This window comes from Chlorocebus sabaeus, chromosome 23, assembly GCF_047675955.1.
Source record: "Chlorocebus sabaeus isolate Y175 chromosome 23, mChlSab1.0.hap1, whole genome shotgun sequence".
Lineage (NCBI taxonomy): Eukaryota > Metazoa > Chordata > Mammalia > Primates > Cercopithecidae > Chlorocebus > Chlorocebus sabaeus.
In genome coordinates, this window is record NC_132926.1 from 24,720,646 (window position 1) to 24,748,420 (window position 27,775).

General features: G+C 45.9%; 1 protein-coding gene across 2 annotated transcripts in view; it reads left to right on the forward strand.

Moving 5' to 3' along the window:
* ADAM19 (ADAM metallopeptidase domain 19) overlaps positions 1 to 27,775 on the forward strand; it is a 98,681-nt gene that overhangs the window by 56,136 nt on the left and 14,770 nt on the right. For both annotated transcript variants that reach the window (XM_008015145.3, XM_038005533.2), the window contains exons 7-17: positions 898 to 963; positions 6,281 to 6,352; positions 10,515 to 10,681; positions 12,848 to 12,932; positions 14,159 to 14,298; positions 16,336 to 16,513; positions 19,741 to 19,830; positions 22,300 to 22,495; positions 24,516 to 24,624; positions 26,087 to 26,291; positions 27,662 to 27,739. In XM_008015145.3, coding sequence (XP_008013336.2) covers positions 898 to 963; positions 6,281 to 6,352; positions 10,515 to 10,681; positions 12,848 to 12,932; positions 14,159 to 14,298; positions 16,336 to 16,513; positions 19,741 to 19,830; positions 22,300 to 22,495; positions 24,516 to 24,624; positions 26,087 to 26,291; positions 27,662 to 27,739 — 1,386 coding nt within the window. The remainder of the gene's footprint in view (positions 1 to 897; positions 964 to 6,280; positions 6,353 to 10,514; positions 10,682 to 12,847; positions 12,933 to 14,158; positions 14,299 to 16,335; positions 16,514 to 19,740; positions 19,831 to 22,299; positions 22,496 to 24,515; positions 24,625 to 26,086; positions 26,292 to 27,661; positions 27,740 to 27,775) is intronic.

Genomic DNA, 27,775 nt, shown 5'->3' on the forward strand with positions numbered 1-27,775 from the left:
ATGCCTAAGAAGAAGGAAATAGTGTTTTTCTTTTATTCTAAGTCATTGTTGAGTGTGAAATACCCTCATAATAGAATAACTGCTTTTGGGGAAAGTACCACTACCTTTAAAAGATTCAGATGCTGACTTCAGAAAGCTTAAAAAGTGAAAAGAAGGCTGGGCGCCATGGCTCATGCCTATAATCCTAGCCCTTTGGGAGGCTAAAGCAGGCAGATTGCTTGAGGCCAGGAGTTTGAGTCCAGCCTGGGTAACATGGCGAAACCCCATCTCTACTAAAAGTGCAAGAATTAGCTGGGCGTGGTGGCTGGGTACCTGTAGTCCCAACTACTTGGGAGGCTGAGGCACGGGAATCACTTGAACCCGGGAGGCGGAGATAGCAGTGAGTCGAGATGGTGCCACTTGCACTCCAGCCTGGGTGACAGAGCAAGACCCTGCCTCAAAAAAATAAAAATAAAAAAGTGGGAAAGAAAAGTATGCCTTCCCTATTGGAGTAGACACTACACCCTATGCACACAGTCCTCATATTGATTCATACTGAAAACAGCAGGGTGTTTTGAGGTTTTGAGGTTTCGAGGTTCTGTGGGAACGTGGTGGTTAGCACACTCCCTCTCGTGCGCTGGCCTCTGTCCTGCATGTGCTCGCCAGCTCATCTCAGTATTTTCTGAGAATAAAGGACTGAAGCCAGAGTCCCAGAGCAGCCTCCAGCAATAACCAAATGGCAGTGGACGGTGTTATGTGAGTGACGGCCACCACAGCCAAGAACATCTCTAGTGCCCAATGACAAAATCATTACGGAGGTAGCTGCTGCTTCTCCAGCAGCTCTGTTTCTTAGCAGTTTTTTTAAAAATGAGGCCAAGTCCACCATTTCTATAGTGCTGATCTGTTTCTCTTTCTTAGATGAAAAGGGAAGATTTAAACTCCATGAAGTATGTGGAGCTTTACCTCGTGGCTGATTATGCAGAGGTAAGGGGGAGGCAGTGGGTTTGACAGAAAAACTGCTCTCTTGATAGCTTCCATTCCAGGCTCCAGACTGTTTGGGGAAATGTTGCCTATTCATCTTTCTCCAGTTCATCTATGATTTTGACCTTAAGTCTGACCAAGGGCTGGGCGCGGCAGCTCACGCCTGTAATCCCAACACTTTGGGAGGTCAAGGCGGGTGGATCACCTGAGGTCAGGAGTTTGAGACCAGCCTGGCCGACATGGTGAAACCCCGACTCTACTAAAAATGCAAAATTCGCTGGGAATTGTGGCGCATGCCTGTAATCCCAGCTACATAAGAGGCTGAGACAGGAGAATTGCCTGAACCTGGGAGGCAGAGGTTGCAGTGAGCTGAGATCATGCCACTGCACTCCAGCCTGAGCAACAACAGCAAAACTCCATCTCAAAGAAAAAAAAAATCTGACCAATGGCTCTTTTTGCCATTTTAAACATGGCTGGGGGGAGCTCCCCTCACTCCCCCGACCTTTTGCCCCCGCCCCCCCCCCACACACAGCTAAGCCTCTCCTGGCTTGATACATCAATCACATAGAAAATCAAGACAGTTATCTGATTAACATTTCTTGAACTGGGTCTGAAGACCTTAAGGTTCTGGTGTTTATTCTTAGGAACGCATGAATTGTCCATGGAAATTCTAAAACTCTTTTTCGTTTACAAAGATAATAAGTACATTCCTAGTCATCCGACTGAAAACTGTGTTCTTGCCCATGTGTGTGGGTCCATTTTTATAATCATGTCAAATGATGCCAAATAATGACCTCAAGCCATGGTCCCCAAAATGTGGTTCCCAGAGTGCCAGCATCAGCAGCACCTGTGATCTTATATAAAATGCAAATTCTTGGGCCCTACCCCCGACCTCCTGAATCCCAGACCTCAGGGTGGGGTCCAGGAATCCATGTTTTAACAAGACCTCTGGGCGATTGGGTTGTACAGGCAAGTTTGAGAACTACTAACCTAAAGGCACAGCAGTTCAGCCTTTAACACCATGTTCCTCAAATCAGACAGGTTCTAAGATTTGATGAACCCTCACCTGGCTCATCATATATTTCATTTATTCATCAATGATCTCTTGACTTTCTATTATGTGCCAAGCACCTGGACATATAGCTCTCAAGAAGACGTACCCTCCCCTGGCATCGCAGAGTTTGCAGTAACAGCACACAAACCTGTAGGTCCAAAGTGTGACAAGCACTAAGATAGACCATTAGGAGGGATGAGAGCGCAGATAATGAGGGATTCAACATGGTTTTGGGAATTAGGGAAAGCTTCTCTGACATTGAAGCAGACACTTAAAGAGTGAGTTTAGGCCCCTGAGCCCATATTTGCCTAAATTAGCCAGATGTTACCTCCAATTCTCACTGTGTTTAGTGTCTCCATCATATAAGTACTAAGCGCATCTTGTGTGCATTGGATGTCATTATGAGCTGAGCGCTCGCTGTGTTGGAGCAGGGCAGACACTGGCTTTGGTCTCTCCTGAGGATAGAGCCCATCGCTACTCCAGTCTGCCTGTATCCCATACGCATGGTTTAGCTACCATCTCCCCAAAGAGCTCAGTCTAAGGCGCCTATATCTAGTCACATTTCCAAAGCACGTGTCCTGGCGGCAGGGCCTGGTAGTGTGGAGAGAGCACTAGGCTGCAGGCCAGAAGGTCTTTGAGTGTTAGTCACTGGATGTTAGTTAGTGGCAGAAGGAGGTGGCCCTTGAAGCTGTCTTAAAAGACAAGGAGGAGTTAACTGGGCAGAGGAGTGGAGATGAAGGGCATTCCAGACCGAGGGAACATTGTGCTCTGCTTTGAAAAGCGTTTAGCTTTTTAATTGATGTTGATATTGGTTTTTCCAACAGCTGTGTGTGTGTGTGTGTGTGTGTGTGTGTGTGTGTGTGTTTTCTATGTTTTCTGTTTCCTCTCCAAAGACTAGTGTGTGTATAGGATGGGGGAATAGTGTGGGGAGCAAAATCCAAAGCTGGTTTAAAAGCCAGCTGAGGCTCCAAAGTCATGGGAGGAGATAACTGACTCTGGCCTGCCCTGCACGACTGCCCGTCGTGGGAGGACTGGTGGAAGAAAACCGAGCTCCTCTGACTCTGGGACATTTTTCCATTTAAGCTTTGCATCTGTGATCATCTAATACAATGGTCATGAGTCATTGCTTTCAGCTACAGAATCCTTTGGTTAGATGGCAGTTCCTGGGAATCCCAATACTTAAGTATGTAGAGCCCAACTGCTCTAGTTTAAAGGTGGGGTGTTTCTCCCCTTTGGCCTTGCACTGTTCTCAGAGGAATTCTGTGCAGGTTTTAAAACCCACTGGGTGTGAATCTCTAGTAGCTGGAGAAGTAGGCAGCATGGGGGGAGGCAGGGATTAGGCATCTTCTGTCTCCTGACCTCCAGGGTCACAGCACACCCCCAGAGAAAAAGTGTCTGCTCAAGGTGCCTTGAGGACTCTGGTGTCACCTAGAGCCATCTTTCTCTTACAAAGGAGAGCATCTCAGCAACAGCCCTGGGTTCCCAGCAGGGCTGTGATTCATGCAGCCGTGGCGGATAAAGAAATGTGCTCATTTCTCAGAGCCCTGGGCACCCCTCCGATGAAGGCTTTGAATGATTCATTTGAGGGACTGGGGTGGGGGTGTAACAGGCCAGGCTGGGTTCACAGGCTCACGAATCATCCCCTCTCCACCTGTCTCCATCCTCTGCAGACAGAAATATATTCTTGACAATTAATTAATTAATCTGAGGGGATGGGATGGCAGGAAAGGGGAGGGCTGCTTTACCATGATTTATAACCTCCTGCCGAGACAGGACAGCCTTCACCTTGCGGCTCTGAATGCAGAGGAGGAAGTGGAGACACAGATAGGGAGAGCAAGACGCTGCTGCTGCCTAGAGAGAGAGTTGTCAGCAGTAAAAGTGAGCAGGCAGCTCCTCGCTCCCTGGTCCTAGGTGGGAGCTTCTAGTTTATTCATTCCCCAGGTGGAACGGAATCCAGGGCGGAATAAAGAGTAAGGTGGACTGTTGTAGGGGTAGACAGGATAGCTGTAAACACAGGCCTGTAAAGGACTTCCATGATGCTGGCACAGTGCAAAATGGCTGGGAAAGGATGGTGCTGCATGTGGTACTTGCTGTGTCACCCTAGAAAATGTGAGCTTGAGATAGTCCTTTCTTTAGATCAGGGGTCTGCAAACTATACCCCATGGTCACATCCAGCCTGTACTGTGTGTTTGGAAACAAAGTTTTACTGGAACACAGCCAGGCCCATTGGTTTCTGTATTATCCAGGCCTGCTTCCGAGCCACCACTACACAGCTGAAGAGTTGTAGCAGAGACTATGTGGCCACAAAGCCTAATCTGACCTTTGCAGAAAAGGTTTGCCGACTCCTGCTTCAGACTACTCTGGACAACAGAATTCACTCCTTAAATTATGGTGGTCTCATTAGGCAGTTCTTTGAAGAGAAGAAGGTTAATATTTTTTCGAAAGACAATGAAATCTGACCCTGATGTTCTTATAAATATTACTAAATGAATGGAAATGCTGCAGTGCTATCTGTGCCGAGAGACCAATTTAGAAACAGGAGACCTCTAGAATGAGAAACTCCTGGATTAACACCTTGGAAAGGTCTAAGTTACAGTGTCTCACTGAATCTCACTCTAGAAAGCGGTGGTGACAGATTCTCTTCTGGTGAGTGGCAGTTTTAAGGAAGCCTGAGAATGTCCACAAGCTGTGCTGAAAGGGAAATGGTGGATTTCTTTCCTGTATCAGGGCTGGGACACACCTTTGGCTGAACAAATATCCCAGGGTGTTTTACTTGGCTGTTCTTGTTGTTTCTTGCTTAGATACTCTTACAGGATAGAGTGGAGGGAAGGACGTGAAGGTTCAGAATTGAAGTAACATGTACAGTGGGTACCCAAGATAAATTAGAGAGGACCCAGATTCTATGTAACAATGGCAGTATATAGGACATGCTCATCATTTTCAAATTTAATTTGCAGTTGTAGCAGGTTTTCTCTTTACACCGTGAAGCTTTCCTTCATCGCAGCTCAGAGAGATCCATTTTTTTGAGGCAGGAATGGTAAATAGAAGGTATTCACACTGAAATGTCCTCTTTCTGGTACCCATGGCAGATATTTCTAATGGAACACAGCTTTCTTTCCTATGCTTGGTTAGAAATGTCTGATTGCGGCCAGGCATGGTGGCTCATGCCTGTAAGCCTAGCACTTTGGGAGGCCGAGGCAGATGGATCACTTGAGGTCAGGAGTTTGAGACCAGCCTGACCAACATGGTGAAACGCCATCACTACTAAAAATACAAAAATCAGCCGGGCTTGGTGGTGAGCACCTGTAATCCCGGCTACTCAGGAGGCTGAGGCAGGAGAATCGCTTGAACCTGGGAGGCGGAGCTTGTGAGCCAAGATCGCACCACTGCACACCAGCCTGGGTGACAAAGCAAGACTCAGTCTCAAAAAAAAAAAAAAAAAAAAAAAAAAAGAAATGTCTGATTGAATCGATGCAGTCTCAGAATTCTCCTCACTGTAGAAGGCATTGTCAGTGGATCTGAGTGGTGTGCAAGATGAAGCCTATTTGCCAGTGTCTTATGGTCCTCCTCGTTAGCATTCATGCCATTCACATGGCCTCCTACTGTGGTTTTTCTGTGCGCGTTTTCCAGGCAGGTTTTCTCAGACCATTTCAGTTGTATACTCCTTAAGTACAGGATCTGTCACTCAGGATCTGCCACAGTTATTTCTCGCCCTTTCTGTTTTAATTGAAGCTCTTCTAGGCTAGGACCAAGACCTCACATTTCTCTGGGTCCTACATAGTGCTAAGCGCAATGCCTTGCCCATAGCAGGCATTCAGCAACAATTCGATCATTGTTGATTGACCACATGTAGGGAAGCCTCGTGAGATCTGTGTGATGGTGGCTTCATGTTGCGGTGATGACCGAGGTGAGGATTGGATCAGTCCTCCTAAGCCCCAGTGGGAGTTTGCCAGAGGCCTTGTAGTTTGAAGGGCAGGAGAATAAGATGTGCTTCAAGGGTTAGAGGAAGGCAGTTCAACTCCATGCGTAATTATTGCATGCCTACTGTGTGTGCTGCACTGAGCCAGTAGCTGTGGACACAAAGATAGATGTGACAGGTCCTGCCCTCCATAAGCTCTTACTGTGGTGGGGAAGACAATTGCATAAAAATGACGGCTCATAGAAGACAGAAGAAAATAAGAGCAAATTCAAAGACAAGTAATGGGGCGCAGGAAGCATCCTGCGAGAGGTTCTGGGATCTCACATGGCTCTGCTTGTCCCATTTAGTTTCAGAAGAATCGACGAGACCAGGACGCCACCAAACACAAGCTCATAGAGATCGCCAACTATGTTGATAAGGTGAGACCAGGTGTGTACTTTGTGGGAAAGGTACCAGGTGCCAGCACTTCCAAGGGCACTGGAGCTGCCTTCTACTGGATTGGCTACCCCAGCCATCTTCTGAAAGGGAATGAGCAATGCCATAGAGGCCCAGGGCGGTCATGACAGAGCCCTGAACTACGTACCCTTAGGCAAGTAACTCATTTTCTTTGAGTCACATTTTTTTCTTTTTTTTTTTTTGTTATTTTTATTTTTCTGGTGGAATCTTAAAAAATAAAATCTTACGCCAATGTCTAGTATAAAAGTTGAATGAAAACAGACTGCTCTAAGCGGGAGCAGGGGTGAGGACCCAGAACACTGTCCTTCTGACCCCTTCCTCTTACCCCTGCAGTGGATCCCAAGCAGCTTGGGCATGGAAGAGCCCAGTTTAAGAATCCTTTAAGGTTCTTTAAGGTTCCTCCAGATACAAAGCCCAGGGATTCTCTGACTTAGGAGGGAACTGAGGTGGGTCAGGGTGGGAAAGACACATAGCCTTGAGAAGTGGGCTGTTTGAGAAGTGGATTGTTTGAGAAGTGGGTTGTTTGAGAAGTGGGCTGTTTGAGAAGTGGGCTGTTTGAGAAGTGGGTTGTTTGAGAAGTGGGTTGTCTGAGAAGTGGGCTGTTTGAGAAGTGGGTTGTCTGAGAAGTGGGCTGTTTGAGAAGTGGATTGTTTGAGAAGTGGGCTGTTTGAGAAGTGGGTTGTCTGAGAAGTGGGCTGTTTGAGAAGTGGGTTGTCTGAGAAGTGGGCTGTTTGAGAAGTGGGTTGTCTGAGAAGTGGGCTGTTTGAGAAGTGGGTTGTCTGCGAAGTGAGTTGCTTGGGGCTAATCTGTAAAGTCTCCATCTGTAAAACTATCCTGAAATTATGTCTTGCCTCTTAGGAAGGATGTGCAAATGGTTAACTTTCCTAGGTCAGGACCTTTTACAAGATGCTCTTGGGAAATACCTACATTTTTGAATTTTACTAGAATAGGCTGGTCTGGGACTTGGAAATACATTGTGTATAAGAAAGAGGATATTTGTTATAGTACAAAATGCAGAATAGGTAACCTAGAACGACAGTAGCCTCTTGGTAGGCTACAAGTATGTAGTTTTTAAAAGTAGGTTTTAATGTGTTTGGGATCACAGGTCTCTTTGAGAATCTGGTAACGTTTATTGCACAATTTTAGAACACTCATAACATTGATGAAGCTTAACCTTGGGCCTGCTAGGGATTCATGAATTCCAGGCCTAAAAGGAAAATCATTTTTTCCTAAACACTAGAGAATATAGGAGATTACTTAAAATATTTTTTAGGGACTAATAGGCAAATATATTAGCGTTCTGAAGTCATGTGATGGCAGTTTCCATGCCCATGGTTTTTTTTTTCTGCCCTAGATGGCTCTGGAAACACAGGTCAGTGGTCAGTGACAGGTGAAAGTCAAACACTGGTATTTCCTGGAAGGACAGACTCTGGGGACACAGTCCAGTCCTCTCTCTAGCTCCTGACTCACTCAAGAATAACATTTAAATAATCCTACAACCCAAACACTCAACATCTGGGAAAACATGGGAAGCTTGTTTCCCTGGGGAGAATATGGGAGGCCGACTCTGCTTTCACCCATGTGACATCCATTGTTTGGGGACCTGGCAGGTGGGGGCTTGGCTGGGTATCCCCTCTGTGGGGTAGGTGATGGAGCCAAGGGTGCTGGTGACAAGTGAAGGGAGAAGAGAGGCACCAGCAAGCCCCAGTCCTTACTGAAAGCCCTAAGCCTGGGTGGCCCATGCATGCTGCCTTGGCTCTCTCCTCGCGGCTGCTGTTAGTCGCTCCTGGCTGGTGAGGGAAGCCACGCCCACTTCTCTGGAGCTTGCTGACCCAGCTACTTGAACTGAACTATTGTTGAACTAAAACTGGAATGAATTGCACTCCTGTGCTGAATCATGAACCCAATCCAAAATGTTTTTCTGTAACTGTGAAAAAAAGCCAAGTTTACTTCCTTCAAAAGCTCCCTAGGAAAGCAAATTCAAATTGGAATCTGAACCTTTTATTTTCTGTTAACGATTGAACTGGCACAAAACAGAAAAATCAAAATTTCCGTTGAAATAAACTGATATTTCACTGAATCTTGAGCCCATCTTGACCAGCGTTTCTTGCAGCAAGTGGCTTATCTGGATGTGTCGATACTGCAGCACTGAGGCAGTAAAGGGTCACACATAGGCTCTGAGGTTGTAATTTAGGACTTCATCCTGCCTCCACTATCTTCTTGCTGAGACTTTGGGCAAGTTCCTTAACTTCTCTAAGCCTCAGTGCCTAGTACATAAAAAGAGATGGAAAAATGTTGGTGCTATGATTATTCTTTTTAGCTGGGGCAGTACCTACCAATTTTGGATTAAGATGGTATCTTCTGCTCATACGAACTCACCATACATGGGGCTTTTTATTAAGTCACGGGCTCAGTATTTGTAGGGTGGACCCATTAAAAAACCTGTTGTACTCACACCTTCCAGTGGTTTAGTTTTAAAGAAAACCCTCCTCCTCCTTATATTTGTATGAGATGAAAGATGCCAGGCCATAAAGGTTAGATGCAGCTCTAGCCTCGAGGAGGTTGAGTCAGATCTTGCATATAGAATTTCAGGATCTCTGGTTTGCACAAAACCCTGAAGATTACCAACAACCTCTGTAGTCTATTGCTTGCAACTTGCTTATTCCATCCTTGACAAAACCTGAGACTATCCAGGGATGGGGAAGAAAATTTGAAGAATAAGCATATGTATGCACTTTTAGGTCATTTATACTTATTTACTTCCAAAATGAGTGGGAGACATTTTATAATAAAATATCCGTGTATTAATATAATCTGGTATATCCATACAAAAGAATATTATTCAGCAATAAAGAGAAATCACAAATGATACAGTCTACCACATGGATACATCTCAAAAACATTATGGTAAGTGAGAGAAGCCAGACACACAAAACCACATACTGTAAAACAAATGTCCAGAAAAGGCAGAATAAAAACAAAGTAGATGCATGGTTGCCTGGGACTGAGGGTGAGAATGGAAAATGACTGTAAATAGACATGAGGGATTTTACTGATGTGATGAAAATATTCTAAAACTGGATGAGGGTGATGGCTTTATTTTATTTTTATTTTTTTGAGATGGAGTTTCACTCTTGTTGCCCAGGCTGGAGTGCAATGGCACAATCTTGGCTTACCGCAACCTCCACCTTCCGGGTTCAAGCGATTCTCTTGCTTCAGCCTCCTGAGTAGCTGGGATTACAGGCATGCACCACCACACCCAGCTAATTTTGTATTTTAGTAGAGACGGGGTTTCTCCATGTTGGTCAGGTTGGTCTCAAACTCCTGACCTCAGGTGATCTGCCCGCCTCAGCCTCCCAAATTACTGGGATTACAGGTATAAGCCACCACACTTGGCTGGTGATGGCTTTAAAACTTGGTAAATTTACCAAAAAAGTATTGGGCTGTACACCTAAAATAGGTAGGTATTATGGTATGCAAATTATACCTCAATGAAATGGTTTTTAAAAATCCATATACAAGAGAACTTTTTAGATACCCATAAGAAAGATAAGGCCCATGTAAGAAATTGGGAGAAAAAATGGTACCAGACAACCTGGCGAAGGGCACTGATTACAGAAGACAGCAAAGCTCAACTCTGAGCTATCTCATGACCAGCTTTGTTTGAAAGCCTTCTTCCTATTTTAAAATGAAATGTATGTTTCTGTCTCTTTCACCTGTTGACCTAAGCCCTACTTGAAAATCATGCAGAACAACGCTAACCCTTTTTCCACATGATAGACTGTTCATATCTGAAAGCAATTTTATCTCTTATCTCAGTCATCTCTAAGCAAAGTCACTGCAGTTCTGCCACCAGAATGTCCTGCTCTCTCTCAGGACCTCATTTTCCCTTTCTAAAAAATGTCAGTAACACCAGTTGCCTGCTTCCCTTGGAGCCATGGGCAGAAGAGAAATCTGGTATCTGTGCTCTGAGTTCTTAGGGGCCTTTTTTTTTTTTTTTAATTTATTTTTATTTTTTAGTGTTAGTTTTTTTCTTTCTAATCTCAAGCTCCAGCAGAATGAAAGGAAGGGGCTTTTAAATCCCAGGTGGTTTGAGACATACCGTGTTTTTCTGTGTCCTTTCAGTTTTACCGATCCTTGAACATCCGGATTGCTCTTGTGGGCTTGGAAGTGTGGACTCACGGGAACATGTGTGAAGTTTCAGAGAATCCATACTCTACCCTCTGGTCCTTTCTCAGTTGGAGGCGCAAGCTGCTTGCCCAGAAGTACCATGACAACGCCCAATTAATCACGTAAATAGCCTTTTTCCATATGTTATGTTGTCCTTGGCTGCAAAGCCTCTGCCCACCGTGCATATGCTCAGAGTTTGCCCCATGGCAAGTGTTGGTTGTACAAGGCCATTCTGACTCCCTGGTCCAGAGAATCAGGCATTTCCTAAACATGCGCTCTGTACCCAGCATACCCCAGAAAATGTTTAAAAGCCTGAGTCACATTAGTCCTAAGACATATTTACAGTCTAATGGGAAAATTAGACTTACCCATATTCCATTGAGCATCTGAAATAATTGCGTATATATTTGGGAAGGAACTGACTGTTGGTCAGGTCTTAGACTTTCTAAGAGGCTCGTCTCAATCTTCCTGGCACTTTGTTCTAATACATGAGCTGATCTCCCAACACAGGCACAGGAGAGGGGGCTCCTTGTGTTGTCCTTTACTTGGTTCCCAAGGGGCACAGGGCTGAGTGCCTGAGAGAGTTGAAGTGTGAGACAGTGCAGGAGCTGAGGGTTTGGCTGGAGGGAGACATTGAGGAGTGATTGTGCTAGATTTTCATCAGCCCCAGAGAGACAGTGATGGGGGTCACATGTGACTGTGCCCCAGGGTGATTATTTGGTATTTATTAGTGTTGACTTCTGAAGGTATTTTGAGGCAGTTACAACAAAAGGCATATAGATAATAAAACCATTTGTCTTCTTCTTCTTCTTTTTTTTGAGGGAGAGTTTCCCTCTGTTGCCCAGGCTGGAGTGCAGTAGCACCATCTCCGCTCATTGCAACCTCTGCCTCCCAGGCTCAAGCAATTCTAGTGCCTTAGCCTCCCAAGTAGCTGGGATTGGAGGCATGAACCACCAAACCCGGCCAATTTTTTTATTTTTAATAGAGACAGGATTTCACCATGTTGGCCAAGCTGGTCTTGAACTCCTGGCCTCAAGTGATCCGCCCGCCTCGGCCTCCCAAAGTGCTGGGATTATAGGCGTGAGTCACACATGCCTGGCCTTAAAACCGTTTTTCTTCTGTTCCCTAAATATAGCTGAGTCAGTAATCATTTAAACCTTGGCTTATCCTTTTAAAGAAACTGGAAAAAATAACTGTCCCAAAACCGGGGCTGTGAACAGTTACTTCATGACAATACATTTGCCTAGGAAGAGTCTTTGGTTATTAGAACTTTTGGCCTGAACTTTGGAACATTTAGAAAATAACTAGTAGGACTTCATACAATTTGCATAGATTTTGCATATTTCTTTGCAGATTGTTTCTCTGAAGATAAGTCTGCCTGTAATTCAGCAAACATTTATTATATACCCACTATGTGTGACATTCTGTGCTAGGTTCTACTGATCCCAAAATAGTTAAGATAGTCTTGCTGTCAAAGATATCATGGTCTAGATAAGAAGACAAACATGGAGATAAGTACCACATAATGAATTTCACATAGATTCTTTAAATATATTACATGTTTGTGGCATGCACAGAAACACTGTTAGTTTTTTTTTTTCTTCTCCCTTACCCTGGGAGTAACTGAAAGAAGGATGTATTCAGCTGGGGAAAATGCAGCTTGCTGCTGGCAGATGAGGATCCCATTGCAAAACAAAGGCAGAAACAGCTCATTCTTGCATCCAGCTGCACTTTGTGAGGCTCCTGATGGGACACAGCTGTTTCCTTGGCCTCTGAGTATGTGGGAATGAAGCATCATCAGCCCGACAGCTGCTGCCCCGATGCCCCCACCCCTGCCCCGGGGACTCACACCACAGAGCCAGGGATAAGGCATTGGATCCCGGCAGCTGGTGGAAGTGGGCATGATTCACTTCAGCATCAGAATCTGTGCCACCCTTCCATCAACGTCTCCCTCTGACCTTTTCCTGTGCAGCAGGAATGCGATGCAGCTTTGCAAACCCTGCCCATTTCCTTCCAAAGAATCGGTTATGGGTATATTGTGGGGGATAAACGACCTTTCTCTCTCTCTTTGTGTTTCTCTGGAGTCATGAGGGAGTAGGTGAGAGGAAGTGAGAGGTGTGGTGAGCTGGAAGTTGTCCAGTTGGCCCGGTTACAACAGCCTCTACCCTTGGGAATGACCTGGGAAAGTCAGCAGGCCAAGGAAACCTGGTATGGCCACCTACTCCCAGGCACATTGGAACAGCCTCTCAGTCCCCTCCCAGGTCACCCTCTCTCCTTGCCTCCTGCAGGGGCATGTCCTTCCATGGCACCACCATCGGCCTGGCCCCCCTCATGGCCATGTGCTCTGTGTACCAGTCTGGAGGAGTCAACATGGTGAGTCTCAGCCCATGTGTGTGTGCTGCAGAAGGCGCTGAACTGCCTTACAAGACCAGAGGTCATCTTTTGAAAAAAAAGTTGATATTTATTATTGTAGCAGAAAAAGCTTTGATATCAGGAAGGGCAGTTGTTTAAAATGAAGTCATTAAGTTCTAAGAGATGGAGGTACCCAAGGGTGAATTTTCATTTATTATAGTTCATTCTGTATCTTCAAGCTCAGGAACCCTGAAGAGATTACATGCATTCATCACTAGATCTCATATGTTCCAAACCAAGGACTGGAAAATAGTAAAAGAGTAGAGGTTAAAAATGTTTTTATTCCAGGTCGTGTGCTGTTATATATGTCATTAAGAAACAAGAACCTGTCTCAAAGTCATGGTTAGGAAATTACTGCCTTCTTTTGAAATTCACTCTGACTTCATGAGACTATTTGTTTTGACTCTGTATTTCTAACCTGTGAAGTGCATATCGAGGAAGACTTCTCTCCATCTATTTGTCTGTCCCTCTATCCATTCTGTATTTATTGACAAAGTAGCGTAATGACCAAAACCACAGGCTCTAGGGTCTGAGCCTGTTGGGTTCAAAGAACAGCTGTGTGATTTTGGGGGAGTTAATGAGTGTCCTCAGCTGTAAAGAAACATAGTTTTACCATTGATAATCATAGGATAAGAATGGGAATTAAATGAAATAAGGCAGGAAACACACATCCATGTTTAGTAAATCTTTCTGCTGCTTCTTTCCTGCTGGGTTTTTTTCCTCTTGATTTCTTTAGCTTTTGCGTCTGACAATTACATACCAGACAGTACACCAAGTGCTGTGCTCTCAGGAAACACTAAGCCAAGTACACCCTATGTTTGAATCAAGGTGGTGTTTTCTATGTTGATTCCCTTATGTCTGGAGAGGGATATATGTTCAGAAGAAGAATAGGGAAAAATCTTCCTCTTATTTATTCAGAAAGCATTTATTGGTCTGGAAGTTCATCAGTAGGTCAGTTGTGGTCTGCAACCTTGGAGAACTCAGAAACATGGACTTTTAAACATTTGATTTCCTCCTAGTGACAGCAGATTCAGCCTTGCTGTCAGAGGCACATATAGAGAGTTTGTTTGCTCAGTGACAGTGGAATTGGTGGAGACCTGTAAGACTTGGCTAAGGATAAGGCAGGGATAGGGGGCAGAGGCGGATCTGTCCCCTAGACCTTGACCTCAACTCTGTCTTCTGAGCAGGACCACTCCGAGAATGCCATTGGCGTGGCTGCCACCATGGCCCACGAGATGGGCCACAACTTTGGCATGACTCATGATTCTGCGGATTGCTGCTCGGCCAGTGCGGCTGACGGTGGGTGCATCATGGCGGCTGCCACTGGGTGAGTCGAACAGGAAGAGGGAGGATGGGGAGGAGGGTGGGCACACCTGGACAGTGTGACACAGGAGTTCCTCCCAGCTGGTCCCACTGAGACTCCCTTAAACTTCTGATGGGGCCAAAAAAATGTGTTTTTTACAACAAAGAAATTGAGAGAAGACCAAGGCAAATGTGTGGCAAGAACTTAACTTTCCAGCAGGAGGTTTGGTGTTGGTGTAACCCTAAATTTACTTAATTTCTGTTTTAAGGGGTTGAGTTATAAATTGGCTTGGCCACATGTGTCTTTTTAATTTCATGAATTTTTGATGAGGACACATTTTGATCATAGCCACAAACCTTAATTCTTCTATCCCAAGAGAGTTGAATCAGTGCTGTTTCAATTCCAGACTTCACTGAAAGCTCGGATGTAACAGAACAAGTTGAAGAAGAGGGCCATCCATACACCCTACAGTGACTTCTCAGGGAATTTGCAGGCTGTGTTACCCGTGAGGAACAGGGCGAGGCAGCTGCATCTCCCTGTGGTCTTGAGGGATTTTTAAAACCAGAGCCTTTGAAGAAAATTAGGAAGTTTCTTCAAAGGACTTGTCTTCTAGCATCTGGACTCAGGCAGCACAAATCTTTGGGTTCTTCCAGGCTCCTTGGAAGGCATCGCGATAGGACCTTGTGTTCTTTCACCCCAAACCATTAGGGCCTGCTTATGATTCTTTCTTAGAGAATGGTGTTTCAATGCCTCCAAGAAACAATGCAGCTTTCTTAGACCTCTGGTGTTAATTTTTAAAAATTACTTCTCAGCTGTGACATAGAAAGGATGATGTTGACTGGGTGCAGTAGCTCACGCCTGTAATTGCAGCACTTTGTGAGGCTGAGGTGGGCAGTTCATCTGAGGTCAGGAGTTTGAGACCAGCCTCGCCAACATGGTGAAACCCTGTTTCTACTAAAAACACAAAAATTAGCTGGGCGTGGTGGTACACGCCTGCGGTCCCAGCTACTAGGGAGACTGAGGCAGGAGAATCACCTGAACTCAGGAGGCGAAGGTTGTAGTGAGTCAAAATTGTGCCACTGCACTCCAGCCTCCAGCCTGGGCAGCAGAGCAAGACTCCATCTCAAAACAACAACAACAACAAAAGAATGAGGCAGGATACAACTTCAGAGTCATGCCTGGATCCCTATAAGCTCATGGTTAAGCCCACCCGTTTCTCTCTCAATCTGAAAAACATATGTGAAGACAAATGATTGAGAGTTATATTGATTAATACTCCACTTCATTTTTAAATTATTCACAAATTTGGGTAGTTTAACAATAACGATTAGTAACAAATTCCTTGTAGCATACCTTCCCACTGAAGGAAAATCTCTAATTTCTTGGAGGATTTAACCTTTAATTGGTTTAGAGAAGTGGGAGCAGGATAACTCTCCTTTTGTAGACCCAGATGGTTGTACTTTTTGTCCTTCTCACCAATAGTGGGACCCAGGACCTTCCACGCTCCTGTGATAAAGAGCATGCATTTATGAGTTGGCTGGTTGAGTTTGGAGTGCTCTCGGCATCCTTGGAACAGCGATGAGATCACTGGCCCAGAAAGAAATAAAACTTATGATCTTGGCCTTTTTTTGGCCTGGTCCTCTGTTGCAAGAGAATATTCACCTGATATCAGCTTCAGGAAAGGTTTAGGTTGACTGGTATTTTCTCCAGCACTAAGGCTTGGGAGACCTATTGTAACACACTCAAACCTTTTACTTATTGCAACCCCCTCATGCAATGGGCAGAAATTGCTACTCCTGATTCTCAAATGCTTCCTCCATGCAGAGTGAGAAAAATAAAATGCTATTGGATGGTTACTATCTCATCACTAAGGATGAAAGAATTCGAAATTAATGTATCGGTAAATGTTCTAAGGGGCAAGAATGTATGTGTGTGGGACAATGGGGGTCTGAGCCCAGGTGGAGTCAGCCCCACGGGTAGCAGGAGTGACAGGAGGAGTGACACCTGCCTGACTGCTGGATGCTTAGATTCCCCACTAATTCCAACCTTGTCCTCTGCCAGGCACCCCTTTCCCAAAGTGTTCAATGGATGCAACAGGAGGGAGCTGGACAGATATCTGCAGTCAGGCGGTGGAATGTGTCTCTCCAACATGCCAGATACCAGGATGCTATATGGAGGCCGGAGGTGTGGGAATGGGTACCTGGAAGATGGGGAAGAGTGTGACTGTGGAGAAGAAGAGGTGAGGGGTCACAATGGTGCTAGGGGGAGGGGAAGAATTTACATTGGTTTCAAAGCTCAAGGTCAAAAAAGAACACAATTGAAAATTTCTTAGTCACAGGCATTTCCTACACATAACTATCCAATACCCCATGACAAATCAGATACGGAGAAGAAGCTTCCAGATGGAGTGTTTCTGCTGCCTCGCCCAGTTTGTGGCCAGCCTCGCTAGTGTCCAAGATCAGTTCTTCTTGTAAATGTCTGGTCTAACCAGAAACCACAATCGCGTGGCATGTTGACTCTCTCTTCTTCAGTGGAGCTGCACATGCCTGCTTGGCCCTCCAGCTGCACGGAATTTATTCTGGAGGCCACACAGCTGGATATTTGGGCTTGAACAGGGGCCTTATGAGGATGCTTAAAATAACAAGCTCGTGCTGTTTAGGCTGGAGGAGAAATGATGGAAAGGGGATGTAGGAAGTGCTGTCGAGTCTCGAAAGGGCTGCTAGGAGGAAGAAGGGGCAGAACTGTTTATGTGTAAACTCTCTCCTTCCTTCTGATCTTCACAGTGAGTGTGGAGGGCACACAGCAGAGCCTGGTCATTTTTAACAAATGCATGTGGTTCTGCAGAAAGCAGAACTGGATTGTTTCGTCTCTATTTTTTGAAGGCTGAAAATATGTATGTTTATACATGCATAACAATTTGGGGTAGACAACAAGTAACAGTAAATTATGGGGGTGAGACTGAGGTTCTGTATAAATGGAAAAAAAAATTTGATTTTATGGCCTTCTCTCTCTTACTCTGTTGCCCAGGCTAGAGTGCAGTGACGTGATCTCCGCTCACTGCAACCTCCACCTCTAGAGTTCAAGTGATTCTCCTGCCTCAGCCTCCTGAGTAGTTGGGAATACAGGTGTGCACCACCACACCTGGTTAATTTTTTTGTGTGTGCTTTTAGTAGAGACAGGGTTTTGCTACATTGGCCAGACTGGTCTCAAACTCCTGACCTCAGATGATCCACCCACCTCGGCCTCCCAAAGCGCTGGGATTACAGGCGTGAGCCACCGCACTCTGCCTGTGACCTCTATGATGTGATTTTCTTTTTTTAATGCCAGCATGTCACTTTCAGAATAAGATAAGAACTAGTCAAGGATGCCACCCCCACCACCATGAGCCCAGAGAGATCAACCCAGACCCATCAGAAAGAAGGGAGTGGTAGGAACATGGAGGGGCCATTGTTGTTGAGGAATGGCCTGAGAGTGGGCGTGGCCAGTTGGCTTAGGTTCTGAGCAGCTGCTCATTCTACAGACACACTGAGTATGGGCTACGGTGTCTGGTCCTGGGGTTAGGATGAATGGCAAAAATGACATAGTTCTGTGCTTGGGGAGCTGATAGACTAGTGGGAGAAACACATATTGAAATAATTGCAAAAGAATATATGTACAGTCCATGGCAAGTGCTAGGAACACAAATGACACAGTGCTCTGAACATGTATAATGTGAGGGGGAACCTCCTTGCTTGTGTGGGAGGTGACCGTGGAGCCCATATCTGAAGGCTGCATTAGGAGTTAGTGAGGCACGCTTGAGGGAAGGCACATTTCAGGTGGAAGGGGAGCGTGTGCCTTCGTGGGAAGAAATACGGTACATTAGGAAGGCAAGAATACAGATCTTCCTGGAGCCCAACATGGTGGGAGATTAATGGGAGGAAAGTATTCTGTTCCTTTTCTTAGGGGAAACAGGTGGACAGGTGTCTGTGGTCAGGGGATGGGATGTGGCTCTCCAGTATGCTAGAGCCCTGGACAGTTAGGGGTATAAGGTTGATAAACATGAGGCAGGCCTCAGGCAGACCTGACTTGAATTCGGCAGGCGTGTCCCTCGGCCAGCTACTGGGCTTGCCTGAGCCGCAGCATCCCCATCTGTGGAGTGAGGACAAGGCTGCCTCATAAGGCTGTGGTGGAGAGATGTGTGAAGCCCCATACACTCTTCATCAGTGGCTGATGGATTGGCCTGTGAATACTGTAAGAGTGTGATGAGGACACTCAGGGTCACTGGAGCGCCTCATCATCTTTTAAAAATCTCAGGCCGGGGGGCAGGAAGCAAGAGAGGAGAGCAAGGAACGCTTGGGCCTTTCTGTTCCAGAAAGGTCCAGGCCAGGAAGAGCTTAGGAAGAGAAGCAGATGGAGAAAAAGTCTAAGGAAACAGGCCCAGGAGTTGACATAAACTGTTCGGAGAGGTTGTTCCAGCAGACCCTTGCACCAGCAGCCCCTTTTCATGAGATAAGAAAGCCTAGGAGGGTTGGGGGCAGGAGGGCACCCATGAAAGACGGGGTGTCTGGATATTCTACTGGGGATTAGAAAAACAAATCATAAAATTTCCATATACTATGCTAAAAAGTCAATTTTAGAAGAATACATGGTTACAGGGAGAAATATACATGTTATATTAAGTAAAAAGCACTGTGGATACTATGATTTTGTAAGGTAAGTATAAATATATATGTATGTGTGTAGAAAATGCCTGGTATTTTATATATTTTTTTATATTATATCTGCCTAAATAAATTATATATTTGCCTAAATAAATATTTATTCACACTCAAAATGTGGCCGTGTCCTAGCCGGGCATGGTGGCGTGTGCCTGTGGTCCCAGCTACTTGGGAGGCTGTGGCACGAGAATTGCTTGAACCCAGGAGGAGAAGGTTGCAGACCGTCTCAAAAAAAGATGTAGCTGTGTCCAAGTCATGTTACTAAGGATTGTGCATATATATGGTTCTTGTGATAAGTACACATTAGCTTAGTGACAAAACTGTCACATGATTTTTGAGGTTAAAAGTTTCTAGGCCAGGTGCGGTGGCTCATGCCTATAATCCCAGCACTTTGGGAGGCTGAGGCAGGCGGATCACTTGAGGTCAGGAGTTTGAAACCAGCCTGGCCAACATGACGAAACCCAATCTCTACTGAAAATACAAAAATTTGCCAGGCATGGTGGCGTGCGCCTGTGGTCCCAGTTACTTCGGAGACTGAGGCAGGAGAATCGCTTGAACCCAGGAAGCAGAGGTTGCAGTGAGCCGAGATATATTGCATCACTGCACTGCAGCCTGGGTAACAGAGTGAGACTCCGTCTCAAGAAGGAAAAAAAAAAGAGAGAGAGTTGCTAGAGAGCTGGGGTTCCAGGGGTGTGTGGGCAAGGGTGGGGAAAATGCTGGGGGTGGTGAAGGCCCTCCCCCACTCACATCCACCCCACTGCCTCCCCAGGAATGTAACAACCCCTGCTGCAATGCCTCTAATTGCACCCTGAGGCCAGGGGCGGAGTGCGCTCACGGCTCCTGCTGCCACCAGTGTAAGGTAAGTGGCCCTTTCCTCCGTGTTTGGGCCCTGGCCTGGCAGTGAGACAACAGGACTGCTCTGCTGGGGTGGCTGGCTGAGGATTTGCCTCCATCCTAAGGGAGTGATGGCAACAGAGTTTCAGAAACGTGGAGCAGGAAAGGCGCCTTGAATAAAATGTACTGTTCCTATACTGGGCCTCATGAATTCAGACCATCCCAGCGGAGGGTAGCGCCTCTTTGGAAATGGTAGTTTTTTTTCTTTTTCAAAGAAGCGTCCGGAGAGAGTGGGCTTGATTTTACTGAGCTCATAAACAATAATAATTGTCATAATTGGTATTGACATTGATGAACCTCTCAGTAGATGCCAGGCACTGTGCTGAGAATTTTATGTGCGTTATCTCATTCTCTCCTCACAAAAACCCCATAAAATAGAGGCGATTATCCTCATTTTAAGATGTGGAAACTAGGGCTTATAGGGGATAAGAGGTTTATCTGGAATCAGGCAGTCAGGAAGGGACTGAATCCAGCTTTCCCTGACTCTGGTGCCCACATTCCTAATACTGATGTGGGAGATAAATCGTCTATTACTGCTAGTGTTACTGTAGAACCACAATCTCTCTTGCACAATTCTGAAGTTAAGAGAGTTCTAAAAGCTGGAAAAAAAATGTAAACACATTTGGTGGCAAAACTTGACCTGAATTGACACGAGATGAATTGTAGTCTTTTTTAAAAAAAAGTCACTCCTAAAGTGAATATTTATATTGCATTACAGAAATATTAATATGTTTGATCAGAAGGTGTTATCCCCGGCCTTGCTGGGGGGTTGTGTAATATACATATGTAGTTATATATGCAGACATATGTAATTATCCATATCCCTATATATATACACACACACGTGTGTAATTATATATGTACACACATGTACATATGTACCTATGCATTACAATATCTGCTTTCTAAATCTGAAAAGGCTGAACCCCCTCTGGCCCCAACATTTTAGGCAGGAACTGTGGGCCTAGGCTTCTGTCCAGCACTTGCTGAGTACTTGTTAGGGGCCAGATACCATTCACGTACTTTGTTCTAACTCACGTTGAATCACCCATGAGTGGGTTATTATCCTGAGTTGTGGGTGAGTGAGCACACACAGGTTACACAGCAGGTGCCCAGGCCCCGCTGCTGGTTAAGGAGTAGGGATTCGTGCCCAGGCAGGCTGGCTCTGGGGCGGGTCCTCTTTGCCTCCACCTGCCTCTGGGTGGCAGAGGTGTGTCCTGCAGCCTCCTCCTGCATACACCACCCTGCCCACACTTGCAACGGGGCATCCACTCTCAGCAAGCTGCTCGGCTGGCCCAGTCTCAGCCTGAGAGTGGCCAGTGGAGAAGCCTGTCTGCCTTCTCTCCTGGGAGGACCCTGTGGGTGGGAGGAGTGGCCCAGGAGCAGGGGAGGGGGTCTGTTCTCAGTCATAGAGAACAAATTGCCTGGCTCTCGGAATTTGTATGGCATCTGGTTTGGCTGTGCCTCCCCCAGGGAGGCTGTGCTGGGTCAAGTTCTTCCAGTTTTGGCCCAAGACCTAAGCATAGGCATGGAGTGGACCGTTCATTCCACACAAGAATTTCAGTTCGAGCCTCAGAAAGGATTCCCTGGTGTCCGAGACTGACTTCAAACCCTGGCCGTGTGACTTGGTGCAACCTATTAACTCTCTGAGCCTAGGTTCTTTATTTGTAAAATGGAAAGAGTATTAGTAACACCGACTACCCAGGGAGGCTGTAAGACTCTTCGCCCGTTGCCCCAGGTGTGCTGTTGATCAACTTTTCATCTGCAAAGTGGGGCAAATAGCAGTATCTATCCCATGGAAACTGTGAGGATCCCACAAGATACATGTATGTCACACAGTCAGCCCAGTGCCTGGTTCCACAGTGGGGACGTATTATTGCTGAGGTGCTTTGTAAACTCCGGTGTTATGTGTGCTAGGGGTGTGTGTGTGTGTGTGTGTGTGTGTGTGTGTGTGGTAGTGGGCCTGGCTCCTCTGCCACTTACTATGAGTCTTTGGATGCATCATGTAACCTCTTTAAGCCTACAGATTTTATCTTCTGCAGAAGGGATAATTATATTACACAGGACTGTCATGAAAACTAAATGAAGTCATATTTGTACTGGATACTTACGTGGGAGCTGCAGAAAAGTAGCTGCTATTACTAAATCATGTAGGAAACTGTAAATTATTGTATAGGTATTGTTTCTTCCTTCCTTCTTAAGGCTTCTATGAAGAGAAAGTGAGTTAGCATTTGTGAAAACACCTTGAAATTCTGTCAGTATTCACATGAGAAGGCTGAAGATGGTTTGGCCTAATGAGGTCATGTAAAAAGTGCTGTAAAATCATGGTAATGGAAAATTCTGTTCTATAAGAGTGATCCTTATGAGCCCTTGGGCAATAGAGTTGAGGGCGGGGAGGAGATTGACTGTGTTTTCCTCTGGTTCCTTGGCTCAGCTGCTGGCTCCTGGGACCCTGTGCCGCGAGCAGGCCCGGCAGTGTGACCTCCCGGAGTTCTGTACGGGCAAGTCTCCCCACTGCCCCACCAACTTCTACCAGATGGATGGTACCCCCTGTGAGGGTGGCCAGGCCTACTGCTACAACGGCATGTGCCTCACCTACCAGGAGCAGTGCCAGCAGCTGTGGGGACCCGGTAAGGCTCTCCTGGGGAGCACGGCTCTCCCCAGCCCGCCACTTCCCAGCCAGCTCCCCTGGCCCTCAGGGTAGTTTGGAATCTTGGCTTCAAATGGCACCTCTAGATACTGCCTCTTTCATCCCCTTGACTCAGGGTAGATGTTCAGGGAGAACCAGAGGACAGTGTTCCTTCCTGGTACCTTGATGCTTTTATTTCTCAGAGTGGACAAACGAATAAGAGTAATCCGAAAGAAAAATGAGCAGAGGATGGAGACAGAGGAGCAAATGCAAATGACCCTTAAAGCCATGAAAAGACGTTTAACCTCAGGCATGTTAAGGGAAAGCAAAGTATAATTATGATGAGGGGAGATTTTTCATATATCAGACTGCAAAGACTGAAGTTAAGATAATAATGATATAACGACAATAATAATGATGGAGCGTTGTGGAGGGTGTGAAGAAACAGGTAGATACAACCACTATGGAAAGCCATTTGGAGATATACTTAGAAATGCAGCTAACACTTGCACATGTATGTGAGGATATATTTACTATGATGTTTACTGCACCGTTGTTAGCCATAGCAACAACAACCTGTATGTCCTTCAGTAGGGACCAATTAAATTAATGATGGTACATTCATAGAATGCAATGCTTTATGGCTAAATAAGGAGGCAGCCCTATATTTACTGAATAAAATCATCTTCCACAAAAAATAAAGTGGAAATTGCAAGGTGTGGAACAGTGAATAAAATCTGCTTTCAAGCCAGATGTGGTGGCTGGCACCTGTAATCCCAGCTACTCAGGAGGCTGAGGTGGGAGGATGGCTTGAGCCCAGGAGTTTGAGGCTGCAGTGAGCCACTCCACTCTAGGACTCCAGCCCAAGTGACAGAGTGACGTACCATCTCAAAAAAAAAAAAAAGACCGGGGACAGTGGCTCTTGCCTATAATCCCAGTACTTTGGGAGGCCGAGGCAGGTGGATCACCTGAGGTCAGGAGTTCAAGACCAGCCTGGCCAACATGGTGAAACCCTGTAACTGCTAAAAATACAAAAATTAGCCAGGTGTGGTGGTGGACGCCTGTAATCCCAGCTACTTGAGAGGCTAAGATAGGAGAATCACTTGAACCTGGGAGGCGGAGGTTGCAGTGAGCTAAGATCGTGCCACTGCACTCCAGCCTGGGCGACAGAGTGAGACTCTGTCTCAAAAAAAAAAAAAAAGAATATGCTTCCATTCTTTATTAGATAGATTATCTCTAGAAGATACACACAGAATTTTACCTAGGAGATATAGAAATTAGAGATGTAAGTCTCTTTAGAGGAGACTTACTAGTTCCTCTCTAGTAGGAACTAGATGACTACAAGAAAAATTTTCCAAGCCGTATGTATATCTTTACAATATTATTCATGTTTGACCTATTTTTTAAAATCTTGAAATGGAACATGGCTTCTTCATTAGAGAGCAGGCTTAGCATGCAACCCTCCCCCCACACAAACATAAATCCTCAGTAAGGTAGGAAGAATTTATATCAAACAGGCCAGGTGTGGTGGCTCATGCCTGTAATCCCAGCACTTTGGGAGGCCGAGGCAGGGGAATCACGAGGTCAGGAGTTCAAAACCAGCCTGGCCAAGATGGTGAAACCCCATTTCTAAAAAATAATAATAATAATAAACACAAAAATTAGCCAGTCGTGGTGGCAGGTGCTTGTAATCCCACCTACTCAGGAGGCTGAGGCAGAGAATTGCTTGAACCCAAGAGGCAGAGGATGCAATGAGCCGTGATGGTGCCACTGCATTCCAACTTGGGTGACAGAGTGAGAATCCATCTGAAAAAAAAAAGAATTTATATAAAACATTATTCTCTGAGTAGATCTTGATGAGAATATGGGGGATGGAATAACCTGGGGTGGGGGGAACAGGAAGAAGAGGCTGAATATTCCCTCCTAGAAAATATTCTTAACTTCACTACTTTACCAAAGATCTTTGCTCTTGGGGACTTCTGACAGACGAATATACTGATAGACGTTGCTTGCCTACCCAGGAGCCCGACCTGCCCCTGACCTCTGCTTCGAGAAGGTGAATGTGGCAGGAGACACCTTTGGAAACTGTGGAAAGGACATGAATGGTGAACACAGGAAGTGCAACACAAGGTGATGACCAAAGGGCAGGCCCCATGAAATGAGGATGAACAAGCAGTTTCTACTCTGTCCTCACTGCTGCCCAGCTTAGCAGCGTGACTGGCCCCAGAGCTGCACCTTTATGTCAATCAGTTGAAGTCAGTCATCTATTCTCGGTCCCCCGTTTGACAGTGCCCTATTCATCTCTAAGGAAGTCAGAGGAGGGTGTGGGTGGCAGTGCTTCCTAGAAAGCTGATCAGGCTTCCTTTGGGGACCATCTTACAGTAGGGCAGGTAATCAGCCCTTTTGGGTCATTTCTGCAAAATTCTAATCGTGCCCTAATTTGAATAACTCCTCATTCATTAATTCACTAATTCATTCATTTATTCATCATTCATTCCAACCAACCATCCACTCATCTGTCTATCCATCCATCCATCCATTCATCCATCTATCCATCCATCTACCACCCATTCACCCACTGATCCATCCATCTATCCATCCATCCATCCATCCATCCATCCATCCATCCATCCATCTATCCATCTAGTATCTATTGAAGATTTACCATCTATCTACTATCTATTGAAGATTTACTATGTGCAAGATACAGTGCTGAGTGCATGGAACTTGTAATTAACAATACAGTATGATAACGGGAGTGTGGAGAGAGCCATCCAACCCATCTTAATGTGTCAGAGTGGTTTCCCAAAGGAAGTTATACCTACACTGAGATCTGGAGCAGTTACCTAGGTAAACAGGGTGGAGAGTGGTCCTGGTGGAGAGTGATCCAGGAAGAGAGATGAATAGAGAAAAACTGGCGGTTGCAAGAACTGAGAACAGTTTGATACAGTTAAAGTATAATGTTGGGATGCAAAGGAGAAGGTCTGCTGAGAAATTAGCCTGGATAGTTTAGCATGGACCAGATCATGAAAAGCCTCAAATGCATGGCTAGGGGAGTTTGGACTTTAGCTTGAGAGCAGTGTGGAAATTCGATTCCCATGGGGCCGACTGGAGGCAGGGAAATCAGTCTTCTGCAGACCAGGTAAGGGGAGTGGGCCAGTGTGAATTAAGGTAGATATATAGGAGGGAAGATGGATAGGGTTTGAAAATGGCTTGAGCCCAGGACTGAGGGAGAATGGGGAGTTGGAGATGACCCCAGATTTCTGGCTGGAGCTCCTGGGTGGATGGCGGTATAAGGAGCAAAAAGGGAAAGATTGCTCAGCTCAGGTGGCTGTTCTTGGAGTTAAGGACTTTTCAAGGCCGGTTCTCTGGTCTAGATTTGCTCAGGGTCAAGGAGCCTGTTCTCTTCCCTTGGTGTCAGTCCACATGGAGTCTCTCTTGGTGAGTCTCCAAAGCACATGACTGCCCTAAACCTTTGCCCCACCCCACGCAAGCCCACTGTCTTGGTCAGGAAAGACTGAAGCTCTCTGGTGCCCCAGCTTTTCCTCTGCCTCTGATTCCGCCTCCTTCCCTCTCTGTCTCTTGTGCCCAGAGATGCGAAGTGTGGGAAGATCCAGTGTCAGAGCTCCGAGGCCCGGCCCCTGGAGTCCAACGCGGTGCCCATCGACACCACTATCATCATGAATGGGAGGCAGATCCAGTGCCGGGGCACGCACGTCTACCGAGGTCCTGAGGAGGAGGGTGACATGCTGGACCCAGGACTGGTGATGACTGGAACCAAGTGTGGCTACAACCATGTGAGTCCCTTCCCCCAGCTCACCTAGGAGCTGGCTGCAGAGCAGATTGATTGAGAAGTGACCTTCGAGGGAAGGATGCCTGGGCTCAGATGCCACCTCCCCAACCTCTGAGCCTCGGTGGCTCCCTTCATGAAGCGTGTATAGTGACAGCAGGCGCCCACCCCAGAGAATTGTCAGAAAGATTAAAGAAAATCATCCCGGTAAAGCACTTAGGTCACCTAGCTAGTGCCACTTTCATTCTCATTGCTAATTATCATGGGAATTAAAAATGGACTAGGAGTTAGGGAAGCCTGAGCAAAATGATAGCAACTATCCTGTAGAGTCGATTCTGATAATGAAACTATGAAAAACATGAAGCATTTAGCATAGCACCTGGCACAGAATACTGTCACCATCATTATTTTTAAATATAATGTTAAAGGCCGGGCGCGGTGGCTCAAGCCTGTAATCCCAGCACTTTGGGAGGCCGAGACGGGCGAATCACGAGGTCAGGAGATCGAGACCATCCTGGCTAACACGGTGAAACCCCGTCTCTACTAAAAAATACAAAAAACTAGCCGGGCGAGGTGGCGGGCGCCTGTAGTCCCAGCTACTCGGGAGGCTGAGGCAGGAGAATGGTGTAAACCCGGGAGGTGGAGCTTGCAGTGAGCCGAGATCTGGCCACTGCACTCCAGCCTGGATGACAGAGCCAGACTCCGTCTCAAAAAAAAATATATATATATATATAAAATGTTAAAATTGGTACATATTAATGTAAGTAATTAACATAATCAACATAATAGTTCTATAATATTATATTGTTAAATATGATACTTTAACAATATGATACTTTAACAATATATTTGTTTTCTCCCTAATCACAAAAGTAATAGCAGAATTTAGCTGACTATTGTCCTGTCCTTAGCGTTTGTGGGCTGTTTTCCATTTTTCACTTTGATAGTTACCTGAAGTGGGCTGCCTTTTTGGGTCCTCATAATTTTTTTTTTTTTTTGAGATGGAGTCTTGCTATGTTGCCCAGGCTGGAGTGCAGTGGTACAATCTCGGCTTACTGCAACCTCTGTCTCCTGGACTCAAGCAATTCTCCTGCCTCAGCCTCCCAAGTAGCTGGGATTACAGGCACAGGCCACCAGGCCCAGCTGATTTTTGTATTTTTAGTAGAGACAGAGTTTCACCATGTTGGCCAGTCTGGTCTCGAACTCCTGACCACAGGTGATCCACCCACCTTGGCCTCCCAAAGTGCTGGGATTACGGGCATGAGCCGCCAGGCCAGGCCATGGGCCCTCATATGTTCCAAGTGCAAAATCTTGCCTCTTAACTCCCAACCAGCGTACCTCCCACTGCACTGATCATTCTGTTTTCTCCCTGTGCAGATTTGCTTCGAGGGGCAGTGCAGGAACACCTCCTTCTTTGAAACCGAAGGCTGTGGGAAGAAGTGCAATGGCCACGGGGTGCGTGCTGGGTTCTGGCTTCTTTGTGTCATGGGG